We start from the raw sequence: 19,318 nt of genomic DNA, 5'->3' as shown, positions 1-19,318 counted from the left end.
GGATATTGTCTAATTGAACTTCTGTAAGGCATCTGATAGAGACTGATGTAACAGATTGATTCATAAAGCACATGCCCATGGGATAGATATTGACATGATTTGATACTTTGATTATTGAAGATGCAACAAAAAGATGGTTTTGTATGAACATCTCAAGAATGGAAAATATCTGTCCAGCTTGTTTATCATCAGTGTTTGGGATATTTATCATTTTATAAATGACGGAAAGAGCAAAATATTATCTAAGTTGTTAAAAGTTTTTTGATGACATTAAATTGCGCGCATTGACCAATGATGCTAATTAATGTGTAATGCTCCAAATGGATCTGAAGAGATTAGGTCAATGGGTAGAAAACAGCAGATATAATTTGACACATGTAAATGTTAAGGCATGGGATTAGATTAAAGCAAGAATTTACATTCCAATTTATATGGTAAAATATTGAAACCCTCAAAAGGGATGGCTAGCACACTTTATCACAATAAGTACAGAATGCAACAAAAAGACGTTGTTTCAAGACAATAATAAAACCACAAGGTAATGTTAAGAAAACTTTTCATCGTTGCTTTGTTGGATATATTTTGCACGCACAAGAGCATACTTAAACTAAATCAAAACATAACTCAATATAGAGCAAAGGTCATCTCTGAAGAGGTTCGTGTTTGTTGACCAGTAAATGTGGTAACCATTGATATTCTTTGTCAATGACTAAATACAATATTAAACAGCTGCAAAGGACACATCTTCAGCATCTGTTTCATTGCTAGTCGATATGAACAGCAGGCAGAAATATAGCTGTAATCATTAGCAACAACATCGTGCTAACCCAGACTTTTGAAACTGCTATTGTGTACTGTAGTTCCAGACTGAGACCAGTAAAGGATAAAATACCACATTGTTTCACACTTTAACCTCTGATCTACCAGTATGGTAGCTCCACAGTGTTTGCATACCTAGACTTCTGTATATTCAGCTGCGAGAAAAACAAATTCTAACTTTCTTTTAGTCACTATTTAAAAGTTTAGATTCTTTTTCAGAATAGCTTTATTTTTGGAAGGTTGAATTGAATGACCATATAAGGCAGAACTGAAATTATTTCACGATTTCCACGTGGCCACAAGGAGAGGAAAACGTGGCAAAGAAATGGTGATTCCCCACCAAAATTCTTTCGTCCTTCACCCCCGCGTTTGTTGACATACATTGACCAATTTTAAAATTCTTCTTATTTTCAAATGCCTCCACAGCCTAACACTGCCACATCTCAGTCTCTGCCCAGTCTTACAACCCTCAGATATAGATAGTATCCCTAATTTTAACCCCATCATCATTGGCAACTGTGTTTTCACCTGTCATGACCTTAAGTTTTGCAGTAAGTTGAAAGTGTAGAGCAATGATGCGACCATATTCACGATTGTAACATTCATTTTACAAAAAATGCAATGTTGTAATGACACCATGGATCCATCTTTCTTCACTTCAACCAGCAGTCTGGATCCTGATTTGTTTTAAGCTGATCTTTTCTTGGCCCTGTTTACTTCACCTGTCTTGAAAGTTGAACTATTCTTCAAATGCCTGACATTCTTCTCTATTGCCGAGTGTTTTTCAGATTATGAACAATCCCTAAACCTCTCCCCCTCTCTGACATTTCCCTCTTTTAAGATACTTTAGACCAAGCTTATGGTCATTTTCCCGAGTATCTCATGTGATTAGTATTAAATATCTTTTGCTACCATTCCTGTGGAGTGCCTTGGTTGGAGCGTTTAATGCATTAAAGATGCCATTTAAATACAAGTTGTTGCTGTGGTGACTTGAGATAAATGGGGATAAGTTAATAACCCATAAATGTTCTCGTTTTCAATGATGATAAACGAATCCTAGTTGAGAGAGACAACTTATGACATGTATGGAAGGTCTGTTTCCCATAAAGTCTCAGATCCAGAAGCAGCAGAATGACAATTAAACCCAACGCACTTTCACACCCATTTTATAGCATTGTCCAATCTAGTTTGCACTCATACACATTAAGTACATTTTGATAACATGCTGATTTTTGATACAATTAAATTAATGGAGACCTACTTTACATACATAAAAATTGAAAGAATCCAGCCACCCACTAATTCTTCTGTGCACCATGCACTGTCTCTGAAAGATTAGCAGGTAATCTAGTTCCAAGTTTCTGCCTGTGTTGTTTCATAACTGGTTGCTAGCAACTTCATAAAAGCAAGCTACAGCAGCTCTATCTGACCAGGTAAAGTAGTTGCCCTCACAAAAGCACACTAAAAGAAAGAAACTCATTGTGACGGCAATCTAAGTGCATGATAGCATCCCATAGGAGTCTGGGAATATACATATGGCACCACTGTGCACCCCAGAACAGTTTTTTTCCCAATATTAACACAACATAAATAGCCAACGTATTTCCTATGCTGCCTGTGAATTGCAGGACCCACACTCCAATTGTTAGACTTCTCCTTTTCATAGTCCCACTCCGCCCTACTCTGCCACAACAAAAATCAGAAGGTACATTGCCTATTAAGACTGCCTGCCAATAATACCCTTCGTCTAGAAGGGTAGATGAATACATAGACTACTCCATAGTTTAATATAGACATTGCTTCCCTTTCAAATACCAAAGTACCGTAAACATAGTCAGTCTTGTCCTGAATCAAATAGCAGAGTGTTCAATCTCAGTGCTGGCTAGTACTTTTCCTTTTGCACATATTGAATTTCAGTATGTGTTAGTATCTTAACAGCCACATTGTCTGGCCAAACTAAACATAGGAAAGTGTCATATTTCAGAACATTTTTGACAGTTTTTCCACAAAGAATAGGGGAAAAAAACTCCTTTAAATATAGCATGAGCTATCCATGATGTTGTTGCCTCATAGACCACAAATAATAAGTGATTTAATGGCTTGTCTCCTTAACGAATGAGTACCTCACCCCCATTATATTGAAAAGCTTAAAAAACACTCAGCGATAGAGAAGAACGTCAGGCAATTGAATAATAGTTCAACTTTCAAGACAGGTGAGATAAAGAGGGCCAAGAAAAGATCAGCTTAAAACAAATCAGGATACAGGCTGCTGGTTGAAGTGAAGAAAGATGGATCCATGGTGCAATTGCAACATTGCATTTTCTTACAAAAATAGAATGTTACAATAGTGAATATGGTTACATCGTTGCTTTATACTCTCAACCAACTGCAAAATAAAGTAGCTTAATGATTTGAACCAAATCTCATCAAACCCAGTGTTAACTGAATCCAACTTTGGAAAGAAATGAAATGAAAATCACTTATTGTCACGAGTAGGCTTCAATTAAGTTACTGTGAAAAGCCCCTAGTCGCCACATTCCGGCGCCTGTTCGGGGAGGCTGGTACGGGAATGACAATATACAGATGCAATATCCATTGCCAATCAAAATAAGACTCCATTGTAATGCCTTAAGGTCCTGCTACCAGTTTAAGTAGATATTTTTTGGTCTGAGTTGACTCCTATAAATGTAAAGCACTCTGGCTGCTTGCAAAAGTGAGTGGTTGAAGGCTATTATTGCCATTTTAGGGAAATATAGAAGAGAAAAACCAGGATGATCAAAGCTTTGGAATCATGGAAATTTAGTACACACAACGAAGGAATTTGGTCCAACGTCTCTATGCCGGACTGAAAATATCTATCCTGCGCAGTCCCACTTTCCAGCACTTGGTTGCCAGCCTTTGCAGGTTATGACACTCCAAGCACTTATCATAGTACTTTTTAAATATGATGAGGTTTTCTGCCTCTATTTTCGTTCAGGCAGGAAGTTCCATCATCCTTTGGGTGAAACCGTTTTCCCTCAATGCCTCCCCTAATCTTTTAGTTAATTATTTTAAATCTATGTCCCCTAGTTTGTGACCTCTCTGCTAACTGAATTAGGTTCTTCCTATTCACTCTATCTTGACTGTTCTTAATTTTGTACACCTCAATTACATTTCCCTTCAGTCTCCTCTGTTCCAAAAAAAACAGCCCCAGCCATCCATCCGATCTTTCCTCATAACTACTTTTTTAAATTCCTGGCATCATCCTCAATCTCTCTCTGTATTGTTTCCAGTGCACATCCTTCCTGTCATGTGGTGACCAGAAGTGTACTTAGACTCTAACTTAACTAATGTTCTGGCATGACCTCCCTGCTTGTATATTCTTTGCCTCCGCTAATAAAAGAAAATATTCCGTATGCCTTCTTAATTACATTTTCCATCTGTCCTGTCATCAGGAATCGGTGGACAAGCACTCCAAATTCCCCCATGATTTCACTCATCTCTGTTTACTATAATTTGTGTATTCCCTTGTTTTGTGTGTCCCACTTCTCTAGATTGAATTTCATTGTTATGTTTTGTCCACTTGATCAGTCCTTGATATTATCCTGCAATCTACATCCTCCTTCCCCACTATCAACCCTTGATAGGGCTGGTTTAGCAAAGGGCTAAAGAGCTGCCTTTTAAAGCAGTCCAAGGCAGGCCAGCAGCACTGTTCAATTCCCATACTAGCCTCCCCGAACAGGCGCCAGAATGTGGCGACTAGGGGCTTTTCACAGTAACTTCACTTGAAGCCGACTTGTGACAATAAGTGATTTTCATTTCATTTTTCATTTCATGACCAATTTTGTATCATCTACAAATCTTATTCATGCTCCCTACATTTAAGTCTGAATCATCGATGTGTAATATGAAAGGCAAGGGCTCAGTACTGAGCCATGTGGAGTACCATTAAAAATAGCTTTATGGTCGCAAAAATTATCTGTTGACTATTACCCTTTGGTTCCTGCCAATGAGCCAATTTTGGATCCAATTATCCACTTTCCCTTGGATCCCATAGGCTTTAGTTTTTCTGATAGTTTGACATGTGGGGCTTTGTAAAAAAACATGTGGAAATCCATATTTGCTACACCACTCTCATTGACCCTCTTTGTTATTCTCCCACAAAAATTCAACCAAGCTAGTCAGACAAATTGATTGCACCAGGGCCTTTCATTTGCTAATCACCTTGATCATTTTTATCTCAAATGCGTTAATTGGGTGTTAAAATAATGGTGAAAACTCTATGTTCAGAAATCTGGGCCTTCTGGCCCCTCGCGCTGACGGTTTCAGAAGATCCTGCCGACGGTGCACCCCCGCTGCAGGTTTCCCAGTGGCAACAGATGTATTCAACTGAAAACTCCAGTGACAATGACAGGGCCCAAACATCCTACGGCGGGCCGCCCCTTCCACCACGAAACACGCGGTGGGTTGCGTGGAAAATCCCACCCATAAAGTTAAGAGCAAAGTATAGAAGTTGAGTTCACTTTCTTTTGAAAAATGGAAACCCCATTCTAACGTTGTCAAAATGTAATGGAAATTGACAAAACTAATGTAAAAAGGTTCTCTGAGGGAGAATTGCTCAAATACAAGGTGGCAGAAGTTGAAAATTATTAAATTAGGACCAACAAGGGGAGTCAGGAGGAACTTTGTTAAACAAAGGTTAATAGCTTTATGAAGCAAATTAGCAAGAAAGGGCACTTAAGCAGGCAGTATACGAAGATTCAAAAGACAGTGGACAGAGTGGCAATATTAGAAAACAGATGGGTGGGGTTGACGTTAATCAAAAAGGGACCAAAGCTTCTTGTTCTTAAGAATTCTTACGTCAAAACTCACCATTCGCCAAGTGCCTCCAAACAGCGCATTCGTCCAAGGACAAGCTCTGGATCATCCTTGTTCATGTCCATCTTCTTGTCATAAGCAACCAAAGCATCTTCCCAATCGTGAAGCTTTTCGTACCACGTAGCTTGGATCTCCTATAAAACACATCCCAAAATTTAAAATTTAAAATTTTTAAAAAGTATAGCATTCAGGACACTGCTGTAGATGGTTAGCCTCAAAAACATTTGTTTGTTACTATTTTCACATATTATCCATTATGTATTGCAACTTTGGCATTCCCGGAGATGGGGAACAGAGTACAAGTTTCATTCAGGGTGAATTTGATTCTCTCAATGATCCAAAAACTTATTCCTTAATTAAATCACAAGTTAAATTCTTCAGAATACCAGGAAATAATGTTATATCCTGCTAATAGATCACTAAAGCTCTAGGCAGTAAAGCAACATTTGTATTCATTAAGCCTCTAATTCCTCATACAGACATGAACTTTATGCTGGAGTTAGAAATGGTAATTTAAAAAAAACTTACAAATGAGGATTATTACAAAAATATTTTAGAAGTTGAATTTTCACATTTACAGGAGTATATATATTAGATATATTTCTGTATTCTGCTGCAGGGAGGTGGTGCTGTATTGCTACGAGACCAGTAATTCAGAGATGCAGCGTTAATGCCCTGGCGCCCCAGGTTTGAATCCAAAGGCAGAAGGTGAAATTTTAATTCAATAAAAGTCTGGAATTAAAAGTCTAATGATGGCCATTAACCTATCTGCTTCATATTGTTTAAGGAAGGAAATCTGCCATCCTCACCTGGTCTACATGTGGCTTCAACCACAGAAATGTGGTTGACTCTTAAGATGCCTTCTGAAATGGCTCAGCAAGCCACTCAGTTAAAAGGCAATTAGGGGTGGACAATAAATGCTGGCCTAGCCAGTGACGTCCACATCCCATGAACAAAAAAAATAATTTCTGCAGATCGCAAGAATGGATTAATTAGGTGCATGGGACATTTTATTTAAGAAAAGAAAAATCACACCTGAAAGTCTAAACAAATCATGTTCTGCATATGGGATGTCTAAAACAAGCCTCTCTCTTTCCAGCAAAAGTGGATGAAAGAAAAATGTGTTTGAATTCCCATTTCATTAACTACAAAAACATTGGATTATTTTTACAGATCTTCTTGATTGTTTATTCAAAAATAGTTTATCTGAAGTGCCTTCAACTGAGAATATATTGACTGCATATATTGTCTTTCCCAGCACAGGGGTCACAAATTGTTCACAGCTCATCTGCAATTATGTCATATGTTTGTTTTATCAAACCCAGTGATACATGTTCAAACAGCTCACAACCAGGTGTAAAATTTCCCTTCAAATTCAAAAGTGGATATTTAATTATTCAACACATTCCCGATAGGTATAAGAGTAGCTATTTGCCAACCTAACAATGACTTCAAATTAGATTCTTTGGCTGTTAAGTGTTTTGGGATGGCTTTAGCACATGATAAGTTTTTATCAGTATGTATTTTTTTTTCTCAAGTCTCCTCATCGCATTTGTACAACTACATGAATTGGGGTGTTCCAGAATGAAGTCCACAGAGCTCCACAAGCACAGATCTTACCAAATAGATTTAAAGTGATTTGCAAAAGAAGTAAATGCGATGTGAGAAAAACCTTTTCACACAGTGAGTGGTTCGGGTCTGGAATGCACTGCCTGGAAGTGTGGTGGAGGCAGGTTTAGCAGTACCTGGAAGTGTGGTGGAGGCATGATCAGCACTGCCTGGAAGTGTGGTGGAGGCAGATTCAGCAGTACCTGGAAGTGTGGTGGTGGAGGTAGATTCAGCACAACCTGGAAGTGTGGTGGAGGCAGGAGAGCACTACCTGGAAGTGTGGCGGAGGCAGGATCAGCACTACCTGGAAGTGTGGTGGAGGCAGATTCAGCAGTACCTGGAAGTGTGGTGGAGGCAGATTCAGCAGTACCTGGAAGTGTGGTGGAGGCAGATTCAGCAGTACCTGGAAGTGTGGTGGAGGCAGGATCAGCACTACCAGGAAGTGTGGTGGAGGTAGATTCAGCACAACCTGGAAGTGTGGTGGAGGCAGATTCAGCACTACCTGGAAGTGTGGTGGAGGCAGGTTCAATCGATGAATTCAAGAGGATATTGGATGATTATTTGAATAAAACAATGGGCAGGGAATGGCACTCAGTCATGATGCTTGTTTGGAGAGCTGGTGAAGACTACAATGGGCCAAATGGTCTCCTTCTGCACCGTACCAATTCTGTGATCCTTAACTGAAGCAAATTCAGCTAGTTTACTGAAGTGCTTCTTTTTTTGTAGGACGAGAACGGTACAATAGAAGCCTGCAGCACAGCTTTGGTATAAGACCAACAATAAAGCATATTCTGATTATACCCAACATTGAGATGACTATGGAGGTGTGAACTTTTGTTATTGTTGGGATTCTTTGGTTCATAACTTTGGAAGAGATCTTGCTGCAAATAATGGTCTTACATTCAAACTTCCTTTAATTATCTCACTAGTTATAAGGTTATAGAATATCAGGACAGTCACAGCTCCTCCTACAGAAGCTTGCATGGGGTGAAACCATTCTGCAATGGTGTAGCACAATAACTGAGCAGAGAAAGAGCTGAGCGTCATCATTCTTCCTTATTAGGTCTTTCATAGTACGCACTTCACCTCTCAGCCTTTCCATACTTTGGTCAACTTGTGATTTGAGTAAATCCATATGATACCAAATTGTGGCCGATTGTTAGAGATGACAACATCTGAAATGGCATGTGGAGAACATCCTCTTCAGTGACACGGTAATGGTTTCAGCGATGAGGCCATGTAGATTTTACACTTGTGGGAATAATAGTCTACGACAATGAGAATTATTTTCTCTTTGAATTCAAGTAAATTCATGCCAAGGGATTCCCATGACCTGGATGGAAAGGAGACGGGCAGAAGTGGCTCTTTCTGCTCTTGTGAATGGTGCAGGTGATGCAGTTGGATACCATCTCTTCAATCAAAATACTTGGCCACCAGTCAGGCTGTTGTGCCTTAGCCTGACACTTGGTAATACCAAGATCTCATTGGTGAATCTTCTGAAAGACTGCCAGGTGGAGAGCTCATTGTAGCAGCAACCATTCATCATATATCAAGAAGTCATCTTTAACACTAATGTGGTGATGTTGTTCAAAGTATTGCCTAAAGCTGGAGTTGCTTGGAATTTGCAGTATGTGCGAATCTGGGATGCACTTTTCATCTTACTTTTCAGCCTTGAAGTTCTTGCAATTTCTGCTCTGCTAATGGAAAGTATGGAGTAAAGGTTGTGAAGGTTTCAACTTCCTCCATGAATATGTTTTCTGCTCAACAAAGAGCTTTCTTGATTCTGAATAATATATAAAGTTTCAGGAATTTTCTTATATCTGCATCGTTGGCCTTCAACATTTAGCTCAATTCCTCCAGGACCGTGGAGTTGAACAGAGGAACATAGCAGCATTATTTTGTTCGGCCATAAAACTCTAAGATAAAATTGAGACTGAGGCTCCTGTGTCCAATTTGAATTCAGTAGGATGTACATTGACTTCAATGTTAGCACTCCAATATGAGTTTTAATTTTCCTTTATTTTTCCTAGGAAAGCGATTTCCTGGTTGTCGGGTCATGAATTTCCTGAATGGATGTTTCTTTAACAGATTTCTCCTCTGTTTTGTAAACAAACATTTCCTGGAATGGCAGATTGCTATAAAATGATCCATCTTGTCACACGCATGACAGTGTGCAGTTCGAGTGGGGCACTCTTCGGGCCTGTGAACCTTCCACACACCATAGCGGGGAAATTGGAAAATGTCAGATGGCACTTTTTCGGTTGCTTATCTGGTGGCTGCCTTGCTATACTTGTGGTTTTACAATCCACAAACTGAACAACGTGATCAGGTTGTGCCTGCTGGATTTCCTTTGTATCCCCCGTGCAATGATTCATTCTGCCTCTGTTCTTCAGCCTTTCTGGCCAGTTCTCCAGCTTTACTTAAAGTTGCATCTTCAAGATTGCAAAAATTCAGAGAGTGTTTTTTAATCTAAAACTCCTCTCTCTCTGATCAGGTGATCTTTTAATGTTCTGTGCTCATAATTGTCAGTTAGACGATACAATTCAAATAAGTCAATCCCTTCACCAATCTTTTGATGGTGTTGATTAAATGTTGCCTCTCAATTACAATATTTCTACAGAGAGATTGAGTCAAAGGTTCCAATGACATCCTTGAAGAAGGCAGTCCCTTCACTCATCCCATCTGGCCAGCACATCGTCTGTCGTGTTATTCACCCTGGGGTAATACGGACTGCAACACGATGCAGTTAAATGATCAAGCATACACCAAACGTAGGCGTTAGTTCAATAAGATTTATTGAACTTCAGTAACGAAGCACACAGCTGCCTGTGGGTTGACTCTGTACTACTCTAAGTAAACTAACATTAACTATCTAGACCAGGCTAGCTCTGATCTACGTGTAGAAGGTGTTGAATGATTTGTACACCCTGACTGTCACTACAGTTGTCACCAGTGGAAAGAGGCAGAGTGCTGATGCCTCATGTATTTTATAGTTGGAAGCCCCCCTCTGGTGTTCTGTCTGGTGATTCGTCGTGTTCTGTTCTGTATGTTGATTGGCTCACCTGGGTGTCACTGCCTGCTTTTACCTCATGATGTGCATATTATGACATTCCCCCTTTTAAAAAAAAATTGTCGGCTGCTTAGAGCATATACGACATATTTACAAAAGTTACTGTACAGCAATTGGTGAGTGAATGGATATGTACATGTAAGGTGTCTAGCGTGCAGAAACATAACACTATACATACAAAGGAACTATTTATAAGTCCAGTCGTTGGGGCTGTCGTCAGATTCTTGTGGACCGCCTGAGAGGTGGAGGCGGGGATGATGGTGTCTTGACAGGTTGGCATGCAGCCAGATTGGTGGCCTGGTGGAGCGAGGTGTCCGGATAAGGCAGAACAACATCTGTGAACGTGAGATCCGGTGGCGGGCAGGCAAGTTTGCGTAGTGCCCTTCTGTTGCGCCTGACAAAGATCCATCAGCCATGCGAACCACAAACGACCTGGGAGCAGCCTGTCGAACAACAACAGCTGGAGATGACCAGCCTCCACCAGGCAACTTGATGCGAACAGGCGTCCTTCGGAGAGAGCATGGGCAGATTAGCAGCATGAGCATCATATGTTATCTTTTGCCGGGTTCTGATCTGCTGAATCTTTTGCAGCACTGGAAGGTGATCCAGGTCAGGTGCATGAATGGCCGGAAAAGTCGTCCACACGTTACGATTCATAAGGAACTGTGCCGGAGACATACCGTTGGACAGAGGGGTTGCCCTGTCTGCCAGAAGAGCAAGATTAAAGTCCGAAACTGAGTCCGCAGCCTCACAGAGCATCTGCTTCACAATGTGGACCCCTTTTTCGACCTTCCCATTAGATTGCGGGTAATGCAGGCTCGAGGTGATGTGCTGGAAGTGGTATTGCTTTGCGAAGTTGGACCATTCCTGACTATAGAAACAGGGACTGTTGTCGCTCATAACAGTGAGCAGGATTCCATGCCTGGCAAATGCCTCCTTGCAGGCCTTTATGACAGTCCTGGATGTTAGGTCAGACAGTTTCACTACCTCGGGGGAACTGGAGAAGTAATCAATTATCAGGACGTAGTCACGCCCGTTGGCGTGAAAAAGGTCAACGCCGACCTTAGACCACGGAGAGGTAACGATCTCGTGCTGCTGGAGCATTTCTTTCGCGCAATTGAGGACCATGTTTGATATATCCTCATTGATGCCGGGCCAATAGACATCCTGCCGGGCCCTGCGCCTGCACTTCTCAATATCGAGGTGTCCCTCATGTATCTGCAGGAGCACCAAGCTCTGGAGGCTGTGCGGAATGACGATGCGATCCAATTTCAGGAGGATCTCCTCGACAACAGTTAGGTCATCCGTTATATTATAGTATTGGGGGCATTGCCCTTTCTGCCAGCCATTCGTGAGGTGATGTATGACCCGCTGCAGAAGAGGGTCCTTGGACTCTTCTCGAATGATGATGAGGCGTTCATCGGATGTCAGGTGGCTGCTGGCACACAGTTGCACCTGTGCCTCAATGTCGTGTATGAAGTCTACCTGCTCACATGGCGAGGTGATGGCACGCGACAGGGCATCCGCGATGATTAGCTCATTTCCAGGTGTATAAACCAGTTCAAAATCATACCTGCGGAGTCGAAGGTGAATGCACTGGAGCCTGGGTGTCATGTCATTTAAGTGCTTGTGTATAATGTGCACTAGGGGTCGGTGGTCCGTCTCTACTGTAAAGGTCGGGAGACCAAAGACATAATCGTGGAATTTCATGATGCCAGTGAGAAGGCCCAGGCATTCTTTCTCTATTTGAGCATTTCGTTGCTCAGTGGGGGACATGGCCCTTGACGCGTAGGCCACTGGAACCCAGGACGAGGTGTCGTCCTTCTGGAGGAGCACCGCCCCAATGCCGTCCTGGTTGGCGTCTGGAGATTTTAGTCTCCCTCGCTGGGTCAAAAAAAGCTAGAACAGGAGCGGTGGTTAGCTTCACTTTCAACTCAAGCCACTCTGCTTGACGTGCGGGTAGCCACTAGAAAGTGGTGGACTTCTTCACCAGGTGCCTGAAGCCGTGGTGTGTGAGGAGAGGTTGGGAATGAACTTCCCCCAAAAATTTACCATCCGCAGGTAGCGGAGGACCGCCTTCTTGTCCTCTGGGGTCTTCATTGTGTTGATGGCCTTGACTTTGTCCGAGTCTGGTTGCACGCCCTGCTGGGAGATCTGATCACCCAGAAACTTAATTGACGACATGCCAAAGGAGCATTTGGTTTTATTTAATTTCAGGCCGTTGGCATGTATGCGCCTGAAGACTTGTTGCAGACGAGAAATATGTTCCTCTGGGGTTGTGGACCATATGATGACGTCGTCAACATAAACCCGCACACCGTCAATGCCCTCTAACATTTGCTCCATTATTCGATGAAAGATTTTAGAGGCCGAAACAATACCAAACGGCATGTGGTTGTAACAATACCTTCCTAAGGGTGTATTAAACGTGCAGTGCTTCCTGCTGGACTCGTCCAGTTGTATCTGCCAGAAGCCACGCGATGCATCCAGCTTTGTAAAGAATTTGGCATGTGCCATCTCACTCGTCAGCTCCTCCCGCTTCGGGATCGGGTAGTGTTCCCTCATAATGTTGCAGTTCAGATCCTTGGGATCGATACAAATGCGCAGTTCTCCAGAGGGCTTCTTGACACAGACCATCAAGCTGACCCAGTCAGTTGGTTCCATCACCTTGGATATTATTCCCTGATCTTGAGAGCTCCTGCAGCTGCACCTTTAGACGGTCTTTTAGGGGCGCCGACACCCGGCGTGGCGCATGGATGACAGGCATGGCATCAGGCCTGAGCAGAATTTTATAGCGGTAGGGCAGCGTACCCATCCCATTGAACACATTCGGGTATTGCAATAGTAGCTCCTCAATGTTGGCCTGAAGAGTGCTGTTGGCAGAGGCCATGGCATGTACACGCTGGACGAGATGGTGTAGCTTGCATGCATAGGCACCAAGCAGAAAAGCCTTGCCGGGCTTGACGATCTCAAACCGCAAAGTGGCCTTGATGGCCCTGTTGGATACATGCAGATGACAGGACCCTAACGCAGTGATGGAATTTCCATTGTAGTCGAGCAACTGGCTGGCCAGCGGAAGAATTGTTGGCTGCCTTTGGATGTGAGCAAGATCTGCCTGGGATATTAGATTGGCCGAAGCACCGGTGTCCAGCTTGAACCGGATGCTACAATCGTTGATTGTACTGTGGCACACCACTCGTCCGCATAATCCACATTGAGGATGGGTGTGTGTTGCTGAATGCGAGGAGGCCTTGTCATGCATGGAGATGATGCCCACTCGATATGGGGATTCCGGGCAGTCATCCTCTGGATCCGTGACGGGATCAGGTTCCAAATCCAGCAGCCCTTGCTGCACACTTCGAACGCGTCTACGTTGGAACTGGGATCGCTGGCCCCCTATCAGAGGTGCAGACCTGCACAAAGCCGCATAATGGCAAAGCTTCTTGCAGTTGAGACATCGCCTGCCTCTTGCAGGGCATTGCCGCTTTAAATGGGGGGTGCCGCAGTTGGGGCATGTCATCAAGTCAACGTCGTGACACTCGGTGCATCGTCGCACATGCGCAGTGCAGTCAGCCGCCGCTCGCACCTGCGTAGTGTAGTTTTTGGCCGCTTCGTTCTCCCGACCATGGTGCGCATGCGTGGGACCCCTGGAAAAGCGTGCAAAATGGCCGCCTTCATCGATGCTCAGGCGCCGCATTCGGGTGATGGCCTGTACACTCTCAGCCTCACTGAGTGGGAGGCAAGTTGGTCATGCTCTGCCGACCAACGGCAGGAATAGCGACTTTTCACCTGTTCGTGGACTTTGCACGTCTCGATGGCCACTGGCAGGGTCATATTTTTTATTTTTAGGAACTGCTCCCGCAGCACGTCGGAGTGGATGCCAAACACGATCTGATCCCTGATGAGGGAGTCAGCGGTGTCACCGTAGTTGCAGGATTGCGCTAGGATGCGAAGATGAGTGAGAAAAGACTGGAAAGGCTCATCCTTACCCTGAAGGCGCTGCCGGAAGACTTAATGCTCGAAGCTTCCGTTCGTCTCGACCTCACAGTGACTGTCGAGTTTGGCTAAGACGGTCTGGAACTTGGTCTTGTCCGCACCGTTGGCAAAAGTGAGCGAATTGAAGATTTGGATGGCCTGGTCCCCCGCAGTCGACAGTAGTAGCGCAATTTTTCGGGCATCGAGGCCCGAGGCCTCAAGGTATAGACTGAATTTCTGCTTGAAGACCCGCCAGTTGGCGCCAAGATTCCCGGAGATCCGGAGCTGTGGAGGTGCCTGGATCTTTTCCATGCCACTGGAAGGCAGTTGCTGGTCATCAGTGAATTTTTAAGGTAAATTACTTTGAAGCAGTAGCCACTCCTGGTATTATGTCGTGTTATTCACCCTGGGGTAACACGGACTGCAACACGATGCAGTTAAATGATCAAGCATACACCAAACGTAGGCGTTGGTTCAATAATATTTATTGAACTTCAGTAACGAAGAACACAGCTGCCTGTGGGTTGACTCTCTACTACTTTGCTGGACCTTTGGCTTTGATTTTTATGTCATCATTGGCTACAGGAATAGTGCCAGAGGACTGGAGGACAGCAAATGTGGTCCCTTTGTTCAAAAAGGGGAGCAGAGACAACCCCAGCAACTATAGACCGGTGAGCCTCACGTCTGTAGTGGGTAAAGTCTTGGAGGGGATTATAAGAGACAAGATTTATAATCATCTAGATAGGAATAATATGATCAGGGATAGTCAGCATGGCTTTGTGAAGGGTAGGTCATGCCTCACAAACCTTATTGAGTTCTTTGAGAAGGTGACTGAACAGGTAGACGAGGGTAGAGCAGTTGATGTGGTGTATATGGATTTCAGCAAAGCGTTTGATAAGGTTCCCCACGGTAGGCTATTGCAAAAAATACGGAGGCTGGGGATTGAGGGTGATTTAGAGATGTGGATCAGAAATTGGCTAGCTGAAAGAAGACAGAGGGTGGTGGTTGATGGGAAATGTTCAGAATGGAGTACAGTCACAAGTGGAGTACCACAAGGATCTGTTCTGGGGCCGTTGCTGTTTGTCATTTTTATCAATGACCTAGAGGAAGGCGCAGAAGGGTGGGTGAGTAAATTTGCAGACGATACTAAAGTCGGTGGTGTTGTCGATAGTGTGGAAGGATGTAGCAGGTTACAGAGGGATATAGATAAGCTGCAGAGCTGGGCTGAGAGGTGGCAAATGGAGTTTAATGTAGAGAAGTGTGAGGTGATTCACTTTGGAAGGAATAACAGGAATGCGGAATATTTGGCTAATGGTAAAGTTCTTGAAAGTGTGGATGAGCAGAGGGATCTAGGTGTCCATGTACATAGATCCCTGAAAGTTGCCACCCAGGTTGATAGGGTTGTGAAGAAGGCCTATGGAGTGTTGGCCTTTATTGGTAGAGGGATTGAGTTCCGGAGTCGGGAGGTCATGTTGCAGCTGTACAGAACTCTGGTACGGCCGCATTTGGAGTATTGCGTACAGTTCTGGTCACCGCATTATAGGAAGGACGTGGAGGCTTTGGAGCGGGTGCAGAGGAGATTTACCAGGATGTTGCCTGGTATGGAGGGAAAATCTTATGAGGAAAGGCTGATGGACTTGAGGTTGTTTTCGTTGGAGAGAAGAAGGTTAAGAGGAGACTTAATAGAGGCATACAAAATGATCAGGGGGTTGGATAGGGTGGACAGTGAGAGCCTTCTCCCACGGATGGATATGGCTGGCACGAGGGGACATAACTTTAAACTGAGGGGTAATAGATATAGGACAGAGGTCAGAGGTAGGTTCTTTACGCAAAGAGTAGTGAGGCCGTGGAATGCCGTACCTGCTACAGTAGTGAACTCGCCAACATTGAGGGCATTTAAAAGTTTATTGGATAAACATATGGATGATAATGGCATAGTGTAGGTTAGATGGCTTTTGTTTCGGTGCAACATCGTGGGCCGAAGGGCCTGTACTGCGCTGTATTGTTCTATGTTCTATGTACTCTAAGTAAACTAACATTAACTATCTAGACCAGGCTAGCTCTGATCCACGTGTTGAAGGTGTTGAATGATTTGTACACCCTGACTGTCACTACAGTTGTCACCAGTGGAAAGAGGCAGAGTGTTGATGCCTCATGTGTTTTATAGTTGGAAGCCCCCCCTCTGGTGTTCTATCTGGTGATTGGTTGTGTTCTGTTCTGTATGTTGATTGGCTCACCTGGGTGTCTGTCACTGCCTGCTTTTACCTCATGATGTGCATGGGTGCATATTATGACATCGTCCACAATGCTCCCAACAGCAGATAACAAAATGCGAACTTCGCCTGTGTTATTTTTAAAAGCAAGGCCTGGAGCGTTGCAGTACTGGGCGAAATGCTTTCTCCAACTTTTCCGAAGTTCAACTTGTCTGTAACCCTTCGTGTTTTGGAATGATTCTGGGACACCCTGGGTTGAGGTTCTCTTTTCTCACATTGCTTGTCTTGCTAGACAGTGAGCTGCCCTGTGTTTTTCCTCTCCAGTGTGCTTGCTGGATTGATCTCAAAGTCCTTCACTTGCTGCTCTGTATTACTGGGCTTCACTTCAGGTTTCCCTGTCTTTTTCTACTGTTTCTCTGTGGGTGTAGTCACCCCGCCACACTCTGTTATTGTGGGGTTGTCTCCAAATTTCTTGGTTTCTTATTCTAAAACAGATCATGCTGGAGACAATGGTCTTTTGTTCCAAGTACCTTTATGTACATCACTATTTACAAGGTTATAGAATATCAGGACATTACCACAGCTCTTCTCTAAAGTGCTTCTCAATAACCTCTCAATGAGTGACCTCACTGAAATAGCTCCTTGTGCACATACACAGCAGCTATTCTAAGAGTTAACCCTTTCACCTACTAATTCTTTTCCTGTAAACTTGGCAACACAGCTGCTAAGCAGATTGGTCACTCTGGCTGTGGGTTTCACATTGCTACATTACCAGTATTGTATTAGTGTATAGTGCATAATTACTGTATAGAAATGAGGAAAGGGCCAAAGGAACATTCCCTCATTTAAGATCACTAGTTTTATCTAGGAAATGGTACAAAATGGTTCGATTCCGGCTTGGGTCACTGTCTGTGCGGAGTCTGCACATCCTTCCCGTGTGTGCGTGGGTTTCCTCCGGGTGCTCCGGTTTCCTCCCCCAGTCCAAAGATGTGCAGGTTAGGTGGATTGGCCATGATAAATTGCCCTTAGTGTCCAAAATTGCCCTTAGTGTTGGGTGAGGTTACTGGGTTATGGGGATAGGGTGGAGGTGTTGACCTTGGGTGGGGTGCTCTTTCCAGGAGCCGGTGCAGACTCGATGGGCCGAGTGGCCTCCTTCTGCACTGTAAATTGTATGATTCTATGATAAGCCCCACTTTACCAACCACCAAGCCAGGAGATCAACCCTGGTTCAATGAAGAGTGCAGGAGAGCATGCCAGGAGCAACACTAGGCATCAGATCTAAGTTCTGCAGTCCTGCTACATTCAGCCATGAATAGTGGGGCCAATTAAACAACTCACTGAAGTAAGCTTCACAATATCCCTATCCTCAATGATGGAGGAGCCCAGCACACCAGTGCAAAAAACAAAGCTGAAGCATTCGCAACAGTCTTCAGCCAGAAGTGCCGAGTGAATGATCCATCTCGTTCTCCTCTGGAGAAACCCAGCATGACAGATGTCAGTCTTTTGCGAATACGATTCACTCCCCGTGATATCACGAAATGGCTGAAGGCACTCAATACCGAAAAGGTTTTAGGCCCTCACAATATTCCATCATTAGCACTGAAGACTTATGCTCCAGAACTTGCCGCACCCCTAGCCAGTCCAGCTACTACACTGGCATCTACCCGGCAATGTGGAAAGTTGCCCAGGTGTACACAAGAAACAGGACAAATCCAACGCACCCAGTTACCGCCCTATCAGTCTACTTTCCATCATCAGCAAAGTGCTGAAAGGAGTCATCAACAGTGCTATCAAGCGGCACTTACTCAGCAATAACCTGCTCACGGACACTCAGTTTGGGTTCCGCCAGGGTCACTCACCTCATGGACAAAAGAGTTGAATCTCAGAGGTGAGGTGAGAGTGACTGCCCTTGACATCAAAGGAGCATTTGTCCGAGTGTGGCATCAAGGAGCCCTATAAAAACTGGAGTTAATGGGAATCAAGGGGAAAACTCTCTGCTGGCTGGAGGCATACCTTGCAGGAGATAGTTGTGGTGGTTGGAGGTAAGTCATCTCAGCTCCAGGACATCACTGCAGGAGTTCCTCAGGAAAGTGTCCTAGGCCCAGCCATCTTCAACTGCTTCATACCTGCCTTCCATTATAAGGTCAGAAGTGGGGATGGTCACAGGTGACTGCACAATGTTCAGCACCATTCACACCTACTCAGATAATTAAGCAGTCCATGTCCAAATGCAGCAAGACCTGGACAATATCCAGGCTTGGGCTGAGAAGTGGCAAGTTACATTTGTGCCAGACAATTGCCAGGCAATGACCATCTCCTACAAGAGAGGATCTAACCATCGTCCGATGACATTCAATGGCATTACCATCACTGAATCCCCCACAATCATCATCCTGGGGGGGGTTACCATTGATCATAAACTGAACTGGCTACCATATTTATACTGTGCCTATCAGAGCAGGTCAAAGGCTAGGAATCCTATGGCGAGTAACTCATCACCTGACCCCCCAAAGCCTGTTCACCATCTACAAGGCACAAGTCAGGAGCATAATGGAATACTCTCCACGCCTCAGTGAGTGCAGCTCCAACAACGCTCAAGAAGCTTGACACCATCTAGGACAAAGCAACCCCTACCACAAACATTCAATCCCTCCACCACCACCAACGAACATGGCAGCCGTGTGTACCATCTACAAGATGCACTGCAGGTAGCACGGTAGCCTTGTGGATAGCACAATTGCTTCACAGCTCCAGGGTCCCAGGTTCGATTCCGGCT

At 44.0% G+C, this 19,318-nt stretch overlaps 1 protein-coding gene across 4 annotated transcripts in view; it reads right to left on the bottom strand.

Annotated features, from left to right (window-relative positions):
- The window catches only part of mtor (mechanistic target of rapamycin kinase), a 436,061-nt gene that overhangs the window by 196,444 nt on the left and 220,299 nt on the right, over window positions 1-19,318 (bottom strand). For all 4 annotated transcript variants that reach the window (XM_072478465.1, XM_072478464.1, XM_072478466.1 and 1 more), the window contains one exon: window positions 5,671-5,810. In XM_072478465.1, coding sequence (XP_072334566.1) covers window positions 5,671-5,810 — 140 coding nt within the window. The remainder of the gene's footprint in view (window positions 1-5,670; window positions 5,811-19,318) is intronic.

This window comes from Scyliorhinus torazame, chromosome 16, assembly GCF_047496885.1.
Source record: "Scyliorhinus torazame isolate Kashiwa2021f chromosome 16, sScyTor2.1, whole genome shotgun sequence".
NCBI lineage: Eukaryota > Metazoa > Chordata > Chondrichthyes > Carcharhiniformes > Scyliorhinidae > Scyliorhinus > Scyliorhinus torazame.
The sequence above is the reverse complement of the archived record's forward strand: the minus strand, read 5'-3'. Positions and strand labels throughout refer to the sequence as shown.